At 45.1% G+C, this 10,142-nt stretch overlaps 1 protein-coding gene across 1 annotated transcript; it reads left to right on the plus strand.

Annotated features, from left to right (window-relative positions):
• The first annotated feature begins 7,246 nt into the window (after positions 1-7,246).
• On the plus strand, positions 7,247-9,661 carry LOC135812964 (DNA ligase 1-like). The gene is given in 4 exon segments (XM_065326182.1): positions 7,247-7,387; positions 8,252-8,271; positions 8,734-9,433; positions 9,436-9,661. Coding segments are annotated over 4 exon segments (1,005 nt in total). The 3' UTR covers positions 9,580-9,661.
• The last annotated feature ends 481 nt before the right edge of the window (positions 9,662-10,142 follow it).

Genomic DNA, 10,142 nt, shown 5'->3' on the forward strand with positions numbered 1-10,142 from the left:
GGATAATGATGCGTAGCCCACGCCCCGGGTTCACGGCCAGGCCTGTTAGCACACATCTGTACCCCCCCCCCCCCACACACACACGCACACGCACACACGCACACGCACACCATGTACCACGACGTACGCCTGTCGAAGGAAAGCATGCCAGTGCACAGGCAGCAATACTCCCTCATTTTCATAGCAATGAGAGTTGACAAGGTCACAATGATATTGATCAAGACTTGCACTAGGTAACTGCTCAATCCACATAACAGGTGGAACCATATTATGTGAATCCAGCACCAACGGATACCTGATCATGGTACATACATAGCACGTTGAGAACACGCACACATGCACACGCACGCATGCACACACACACGCATGCACGCATCCATGCATGCAAGCACGCGCGCACTCACACATGCACACATGCATGAATGCACACACGTGCACGCACACGCACACACACACACACACACACACACACACACACACACACACATACACTCATGCCCATAAAATTAATATGGATGGAAACGTTCCCATTCACCCGCGTGCATCTACAACGTTGTATCCATACGCATACACTCACAATCAATTGACACGTTGGGTTGAGAGACCATTTCTAAGGAAGAAGTAGACAATAGTTGAGCTTTTAAATAATATAATCATATCCGATCATCATCGGCGATTCAACATGCTCACAAATGGGCCACCGAGGGCTAGCCCACAGCTCTGAGGGCTAAATGATCCTGTGTGACGTGGACTGCTAGCATACTGGCTATTAAGGGCACGTAAATGTCTGCCACGGATAGCAAACTGCCCACTGAGGCTGCATGAACTGCCGCTGAGGCCAACAACTTACCCACCGAGGGTTAAAACATACTGCCCAACCTAGGCCAGACAAGCGGCTATAGAGACTAATAACCTGCCCACCAATGGCCAAAGCAAACTTGCCATCAAAGAATGAAGCGAACTTCCCACCGAAGGCAAAGCGGGATTCACAATTGCGAACAGTTACAGTGGAGTCCTGATATAACAAACCACATTGTGCAGAATAGTTTGTACTTTATAAACGAAGTTTGTTATAACAGAAATGCACTCATACCAGTATACAAGCAGCAAGTCATGACTGGCAGGTTTGGATTGGTACGAAAACAGAGACTGAATTTTATTACACCTCATCTAAGTAACCTTCTTGGTATTGCATCTTCCCCTCCTGCACAATGTCCAGCTTTCTCATGCATTTGTTTACCGCTGCCTGAATGGGCGTGCTAGTCCTCTTCTGGGAGATCACTTTACCTTGCTCGCCCATGGCACCCACATTGCAGCCACCACCCATGGCCAAGTTTCTGCCCCCTGCTAACACTCGATATGGCTTCAGTGCGGCTGCTGAATTACTCGCTACCAGGTGGAACACACTTCCACCGGCTTGCCGCCGCCTGTCTTGTTCACCAGCAGAGTTTCACCCATCATCAAACTATTCCTAGGGTACCCTGTTGACGCCTCTTGGGAATTCCCCAGTAAAATAAGAATAGAATAAAATAGAAGAAATCACATGGAAAAGAGAAGCTACTAAGTACTATCCACCACTCTAACAGTCAAGCAGTCAGAAAGTACGATAACAAGGGCACAAACTGACAGGCTACTGAGACATTCAACGAACTGAGGCCTAGCCCTAACACATCTCCAGTGTGCAAACCAACAGCTGTCCAGCTTAAAGCTGTGTGCATAACTGGCGCGTGTACGCGTGAAACCACGCGTTTGTGCATACGAAAACGCGCCGAAAGGAAATTCCAACATGTTGGAATTTTCAGCGCATATCAGGCACGTACCAGCGTACATGCCAGTCACTTTGACTGGTAGGGTCAAACAATTAGTACTTGATGGTGTCGCACGCGCTAAATACGATTCGGATTGCTGTTCGAAAATGACGTAATGTTGAAAACGAGTCGTGACCAGACCCTATCGCGCGATGCACACTCTAGGGGTTATGGACTCTTGATAGAACCAATTTGAGGAAGGTGAGCGCAGCGAAAATGTGCACAAGCAAGTCCCGCGGCAACAAAGAATGCCGATTGTTACAGGAGGATGACGAGACCAGTTGATAACATGAAACTGCGGGCAGCAGAGTAATAAAAAAAAACACTGAATGCGACAGAAATTCACTGCGCGTATGCAAACACAGCATGATGTTCGGATTACGCGCAGGCTATCCTTTGTTTGTACGTAGTACAAACGTACCTTAGACACGTGATGTGAGTTTTCGCCGTCGGATATCCCATACACAGAGTTGCACACTCTTGGGGAGTTATATACTCTTGCTGTCATGCTTAGTCATGATCATGGCTCAGCTGATTCTACACTTTAACCTCCCAACTCTCCACTCACTCCACATCTGCTGCATCCATACATGTAGCACTGATACCATGAGTCCACAAATTAGTTTAATTTCAATTAGGCCATGGTCAAAAACGAGAGAGCTTGGAAGCTCAGGGCCCTACGCTATGCTTTTTTGCCTTGATGACCTAGACAAAATAAGCATAGGGATGTTATTAATTCTTGAAAAAATCCTTTTTTTAAAGACATAATCTGGGATTCGAACCCGCACTATCGCGCGCCCTGCATGCATCTCCCGATACACTTCGCATACATACTAATTCTTCCAAGTTGCTTCACGTTATGATTTTGCATTTGAAAGCCCTATTTGAATATGCATTGTGGCCAGTCGTCGTTGATGGTACGGTACGGTACTGGATAGGTACGATCGAGGGTAATAGGACACCGTCTACCGCCTTGATGACGGCAAAAAAAGCATAGGGATGTTATAAATTTTGCAATTCTCCTATTTTTTGTTCAGGCATATCCTGGGATTCGAGCCCGCACTATCACCCTACATGCATTCCCCCATACACTTCGCATTCATACCCATTCTTCCAAGTTGCTTCACGTTATGATTTTGCGTTTGAAAGCCCTATTTGAATATTGCGGCCAGCTGTATGTGGCCAGCTGTGTTTGATGGTACGGTACGGGACAGATACGGGATAGCGCCAGGCGTGACACAAACAAACAAACAAACACACAAATACCAAATTAAAGCTGTGTGGACCCTGGCTAGCGCCAGACGTTACTGAAGTAACGTCTTCTGCATAGCTACGGGAATAAAGTTGATTCTCAGGTAATGAGCCTGTGAAAATAGGTGCGAGCGAGCGATTTTTTATTTTATTTCCAGTAGTAAGTAACGAGCGGGTTCTGGGCCAGGGGGCGCCCGGGTCCCAAAGAATGGGGTATTATTGAAAAATGGGGTACTAATAGTACCCCATTTTTGCGGTGAAAATTATTTTTGGCCCGTTTTTTTGCGGATAAAAATATGTGCCAGGGGTGCCCCTACCTCAAAAAAAAGGGGTATTATTGAAAATATGTATTGGGGTGTTATGCTCTACCCTAAACAATAAGGTAATATGGTGTCATGATTATGTAAGTATAAAAGGTGTGTTCTTGAATGATGATCCAGTCAGTTTCAAGTTGTTGTGGTGCATTGAAAATGGATTCTGAATTTGAGATCCTGTATGCTTATGTACGTTCAAAGAAGCGATGTGCGCTGGAGGAAAAGAAGAAGAAGAAGAAGAAGGGAAATGCTCACCATCAAATGGTGGATAAAAACCGTTTCGACTGCTTTTTAGACAGTAACGGGTAAAGAAAAAAGGAAAAAGAAACTCATATAATGCAATTCGAAGAGATAGGCCCCCAGTACAGTAAGAAGAAGAAGAAGAAGAAGAAGAAGAAGAAGAAGAAGAAGAAGAAGAAGAAGAAGAAGAAGAAGAAGAAGAAGAAGAAGAAGAAGAAGAAGAAGAAGAAGAAGAAGAAGAAGAAGAAGAAGAAGAAGAAGAAGAAGAAGAAGAAGAAGAAGAAGAAGAAGAAGAAGAAGAAGAAGAAGAAGAAGAAGAAGAAGAAGAAGAAGAAGAAGAAGAAGAAGAAGAAGAAGAAGAAGAAGAAGAAGAAGAAGAAGAAGAAGAAGAAGAAGAAGAAGAAGAAGAAGAAGAAAGAAGAAGAAGAAGAAGAAGAAGAAGAAGAAGAAGAAGAAGAAGAAGAAAGAAGAAGAAGAAGAAGAAGAAGAAGAAGAAGAAGAAGAAGAAGAAGAAGAAGAAGAAGAAGAAGAAGAAGAAGAAGAAGAAGAAGAAGAAGAAGAAGAAGAAGAAGAAGAAGAAGAAGAAGAAGAAGAAGAAGAAGAAGAAGAAGAAGAAGAAGAAGAAGAAGAAGAAGAAGAAGAAGAAGAAGAAGAAGAAGAAGAAGAAGAAGAAGAAGAAGAAGAAGAAGAAGAAGAAGAAGAAGAAGAAGAAGAAGAAGAAGAAGAAGAAGAAGAAGAAGAAGAAGAAGAAGAAGAAGAAGAAGAAGAAGAAGAAGAAGAAGAAGAAGAAGAAGAAGAAGAAGAAGAAGAAGAAGAAGAAGAAGAAGAAGAAGAAGAAGAAGAAGAAGAAGAAGAAGAAGAAGAAGAAGAAGAAGAAGAAGAAGAAGAAGAAGAAGAAGAAGAAGAAGAAGAAGAAGAAGAAGAAGAAGAAGAAGAAGAAGAAGAAGAAGAAGAAGAAGAAGAAGAAGAAGAAGAAGAAGAAGAAGAAGAAGAAGGAAAGTAATTCGCACCAATAAAAACTGGTGGGTAAAAAACCGTCTCGACTGTTTTTTAGGCAGTGACGGAGAAAGTAAAAGGAGAAAAGAAAAAGAAAAAGGAAGCGGATGCCACTGTGGGCCAATGCCTGGGGTTGAGCAAAAGCGGTGAAGGCTAAAAAGCTCTTCAGAGCGGGAGCAGGCCAGTGCTCAGCGTAGTGCAATATGGACGAGACTGTTGTAGTGAAGTTGTGGACGAGACTGTTGTAGTGAATTTGTGTTGTGGCGTCGTGCAACTTAACAGAAAGCTTGGTGCAGCGAAAGCATACAGCGAATGGCAGCGCGCAGTGTTGTGGCTTTGTGCAATAGTAGCTCTAAGCGGCGAAAGCATCTACTGATAGACTCGCTCCAGCGCGGCGCAGCACAAGCAAGTAGACTAAAAAAAAACGAAAAAAAAAAAAAAAAAAAAAGCGAACGAAAGCTCGACTTGGTTGGCGAACACCCACCCCCGGCCCTTTAGAAGCCGGTGTGGCGAGTTAAAACCAAGATTTGAAGGGTACCCAACTATCCTCGCTGGGTGGCTGTCCGCCAACCAAGTGCCAACAAACTGCCTCTCGGGGACTTTTAAAACAGTGGCCAGTCGCGCCAAGCCTTCTCACGTCGCCTCAGCCAGATAACGTAGCTGGAATTTAGTGCTGCGTTTCTGCAGTTCCTTCTTAATTGGCGCTGTTTTTCCTTACAACCGCCCAATGCCCGTGCCAAACCGTCCAGGCTGCTGGAAATGGCTCCTCTAGCTCCCACCTCCGCTGTGAGGGCCTCGACTTCCCAGCCATTCTTCATACACTCCTGTTTGAGGTGGCGATACCGTGACAGCTTCTTCTCCCTGGACTGGATGATGCGGTCTTCGCTACACACCGTGAGTTCCAGCCAAAGAACCCTTCTCAATTTCTTCGAGAAGAGAACTATGTCTGGACGACACGTGGTAGGTGCAATAAAGTGTGGGAATACTAGCCTCTCGTCCAGATCTGAAAGAAGCTGCCAATCATGTGATCCTGACAAAAAACCATCGCTCAGACCTTTCCGCTGAGGTAACTCGCCATGGGGGATGTTTTGACCCGGTTTACAGAAGGTAATGTATGTACCATTAGTGGGAGTTTGCTCGGTATTTGACGACTTTTGCTTTGCTGATACTACTTCTGTCATGAATTTACTGATCTGTTTCAGGACGTTGTCATGGCGCCACGTGTACCTTCCTTGATGGAGTGAGGAAGGGCAGGCGGTGAGAATGTGCCTCAGTGTTGATGTCCGCTGACAAAGAGGGCAATTCTGGTCCACAACAGAGTTGCCCCATCGTCTCAGATTGTCAGGCGAAGGCAGAGTATTAAGTATCGCGTTCATTTGGAACGATATCGTCCTTCCATAGCCCTCGTATAAGAGTTTCCGCCATGTCATGTCCTCGAACATTGTGTCTGCCCATTTGGTCCAGGCCCCTTGCATTTGTAGGCCCTTTAGGTGCCGGAGCTGCTCCTGGCAGTCGCCTTCTCTGATTGTATTGAGGATTTGTTTCCTTGGTTTTACCACGCGTGCTTTTGGTGTCACGAAGCCCAGTCCGGCTCTGGGCGGACGTGAAGCAGGCGTGTCCCATACGGCCGTTTCGGCACATTCCAATTCCACAACCGGCGAGAACCTACGGGTGAACGTTTGTTCTTGTTTTCTGTGATGGCAATACAGTTGAGCGATGTTGTGGTCTTTGCTGTGCTTGATAATGTGCCATTTAATAGTTTGCTGCTGCTTCCATAGTGTTGTGATACACATGAGCCGGAGACCTGGCCTTTCTCGATTTCCGGTGAAGAGGATGGCGGTGTTTGCAGCCTTGGGTAGGCCTGCCCACTTTTTAATAAAGGAGAGGCTGATGTGATGAAGCATTTTGGCAAAACTGTAACACAGGTCAAGTATCTCTAGGTGCCATGATATTTTCGGGATGATCAGATGTTGATAGAGCCAGAGTTCCTGGTGACCGACAAGGTGGGTTTCATGCACCAGTTTCAAGAGGTATCTAGTAAGGTCAACGAGATCTTTGCGTTGTTCCTCCTCTTTCATATTGTCCGTCAAATTTCTCCCCAGAAATTTGAATTGCCGACCATTTAGCGGCGGTACATCCTTGCCGGATATTGTAAGGCCGGGGTCGAAACAGGTGTACTTGTTGTTGATTAGTTTCGCCGCGTAGGTCCTGCATTTATGCGGGGCAGCTTTCATTTGAGACCAGGACAAAAACTTGTCCACAACATCTAGTTTCTTTTGTGCGCCATGGGTTCTGTTACTAAAAACGGCTAAATCATCTGCGAAACCAGTGTTAGAAGCAGTGATATCCGTCTGCTTGAAATTGTATGAAAGTGCCTGTAGGGGTTTTGCCTGGAGGGCATCGAGGAGGACTTGGAAGGTAATATTGAACAGTACTGGGGACAGTGGGCATCCCTGAAACACACCGATACTGTACCGGAACGTCCGGGTCTGGGGCTTTCGTACGGAAGCAGTGAGATGTTCGTAGTAAGAAAATACAAGTCTTCTGATTTTCAGTGGGATATGGTACCGATGCAATGCCGCTTGAATTAAATTGTGCTTTACTGATCCGAACGCGTTCTTTAGGTCTATCCACACAATGGCTATGGAGCGCTTGTTCCTCTTCGAGTCTTTCATGGCTTCGCTACACAGAGTAGCATGCTCCACACAGCCTGACATTCCCGGCAGGAAACCTTTCTGTGTCATGCCATCAAAATACTCATTCACCAACATATGGCGAGTTAGTATCTTGGACAGCATGGCAAAGAAGATCTTACCATCGCAGTTGGATAGAGCGATTGGTCGGAACTTTGCTGGATCTGACACACTGTCACTTTTAGCAATTAGTGTAACGGAGGCGCACTGCCAAGATCGCGGGATGACACCAGTCTTCCAAACTGTTTCGAAGATGCTGAAAAGGATATTGTGCAGGCATTTGCATCGTTTCCAGATTATGTACGGAATACAGTTTGAACCAGGAGCTGACTTGTTCCTGCATTTTCTTAGGGTATTTTGAAACAGGGTCCATGTTGGACTCCCGTCAGTTAACGGAGTGGACGGTTTGCTCGTGGCTGGAGAAAAATCAGGCAGGGAGAAAGTTTGCCCACGTTCCGGGTCTTCATACAGCTTGGAGAAATAATCAAAACAAGTCTGTTCTGAGAATTCAGGATTGACGGGCGTTCCTTTCCGGGATAGCCGTTTGGCGAACTTATGGGGGTCTCGGAGGAAGGCAGAGCGTTGCTTTTGTGCTTCGCGATCCTGCTCGTGTGTTTTGATGATTTTCCGCAGTTTTTTGATGTCCTTCTGCACCCGGTTATAATCCTTTCTGAGGATCTCAACCACATGCTCGTCTAATTGGTCCCTGGCTCGGTATTGTTTTCGTAGGGCGCGGCGCTCCATGTAGAGCTCCGTTAGGCATCTGGATTGGCGTGGTTTGGTCGACTGGCGCTTTGGAACTGCATCCAAGGCGGTGTAGTCAGTTAAGAAAAATCTTAAGAAAGACGTTAGTTGACCTAGGGATTCATCAGGGTCAGCATTCTTGATTTTTGACAGAGGAAAATGGCGCTTAATGTGTTGCTCAAGTTGTTGGTCTGCTTTTGCCCAGGCAAGGCTAGACCTTGGCAGGTACAGTTTGTTATTGGGCAGATCCTGATCCGGTTTATCATCATTTGCATGTAAAACTTGCTGGGAGCAATGCTCCATCGTCTCGGCTGTGACAATGTTGCCGTCAGCGCTGTGCTCAGGAGGCGGGCTGACTGGGTTGGCAACATCCGTGTTACCACTCCTATTGCTAGGGGTGAGCGGAATGTCAATTCCCTTACTTAGGTAAACCTTACAGGATTTAAGGTGACGTGCCATGTTAGATTTGAATATGTTTTTCATGCAATGCGGACATGGCTTTTTACTAGTACAGTCTTTCAAACTGTTTTGGTTGTTGGCTGCAGCGGCAGCTATTGGTTGCTTTCCCGCAGGCGCAGCCCCTGGTTCTGCGGAAAATTTGATGCATTTTTTCGTCTGATAATGACGACTTAAGTTGTAGGCGTGGCTCAGGGTGCTTCCGCACCTATCGCACACCACTCCACCTAGCTGCGAATTCGAAAAGCTAAAGAAGAAGAAGAAGAAGAAGAAGAAGAAGAAGAAGAAGAAGAAGAAGAAGAAGAAGAAGAAGAAGAAGAAGAAGAAGAAGAAGAAGAAGAAGAAGAAGAAGAAGAAGAAGAAGAAGAAGAAGAAGAAGAAGAAGAAGAAGAAGAAGAAGAAGAAGAAGAAGAAGAAGAAGAAGAAGAAGAAGAAGAAGAAGAAGAAGAAGAAGAAGAAGAAGAAGAAGAAGAAGAAGAAGAAGAAGAAGAAGAAGAAGAAGAAGAAGAAGAAGAAGAAGAAGAAGAAGAAGAAGAAGAAGAAGAAGAAGAAGAAGAAGAAGAAGAAGAAGAAGAAGAAGAAGAAGAAGAAGAAGAAGAAGAAGAAGAAGAAGAAGAAGAAGAAGAAGAAGAAGAAGAAGAAGAAGAAGAAGAAGAAGAAGAAGAAGAAGAAGAAGAAGAAGAAGAAGAAGAAGAAGAAGAAGAAGAAGAAGAAGAAGAAGAAGAAGAAGAAGAAGAAGAAGAAGAAGAAGAAGAAGAAGAAGAAGAAGAAGAAGAAGAAGAAGAAGAAGAAGAAGAAGAAGAAGAAGAAGAAGAAGAAGAAGAAGAAGAAGAAGAAGAAGAAGAAGAAGAAGAAGAAGAAGAAGAAGAAGAAGAAGAAGAAGAAGAAGAAGAAGAAGAAGAAGAAGAAGAAGAAGAAGAAGAAGAAGAAGAAGAAGAAGAAGAAGAAGAAGAAGAAGAAGAAGAAGAAGAAGAAGAAGAAGAAGAAGAAGAAGAAGAAGAAGAAGAAGAAGAAGAAGAAGAAGAAGAAGAAGAAGAAGAAGAAGAAGGGAAATGCTCACCATCAAATGGTGGATAAAAACCGTTTCGACTGCTTTTTAGACAGTAACGGGTAAAGAAAAAAGGAAAAAGAAACTCATATAATGCAATTCGAAGAGATAGGCCCCCAATACAGTTGGGGTGTGGTTGTGTCCGTATGGTATGGTGTGTCATGTACAGGTAGTTGCGTTGTGATGTATGGTAATTTGTAGGGCGAATGTCGAGAAGGCTATGAAAATAACGATTCGACAAGAACAAGTGACTACGAGAGGTTGGCAAGGTTGGCGATCGTCCACCCCCGGCCCTTTAGAGGCCGGAATGGCGAGTTCAAATCTTGATTTTAAGGACGTCCAACTATCCTCGCTGGGTGGCCGATCGCCCACCAAGTGCTCTACAACAGGTTCACCAAACAGTTTTAATACAACGGCCAGTCGCGCCATGTTCGCTCCCTTCGCCTTAGCCATAGGACATAGCTTGAGTTCAGCGCTGCTTGGCGACAATTCCTCCGCAAGAGCCTGCGCTGTTCCTTAGTGCAGCGCAAGGATCTCGCGAAGGAATCCAAGCTGGTGGATATGGCGCCTCTCGCTCCCACCTCTGCTGTGT

This window comes from Sycon ciliatum, chromosome 3 (genome assembly GCF_964019385.1).
Source record: "Sycon ciliatum chromosome 3, ocSycCili1.1, whole genome shotgun sequence".
NCBI lineage: Eukaryota > Metazoa > Porifera > Calcarea > Leucosolenida > Sycettidae > Sycon > Sycon ciliatum.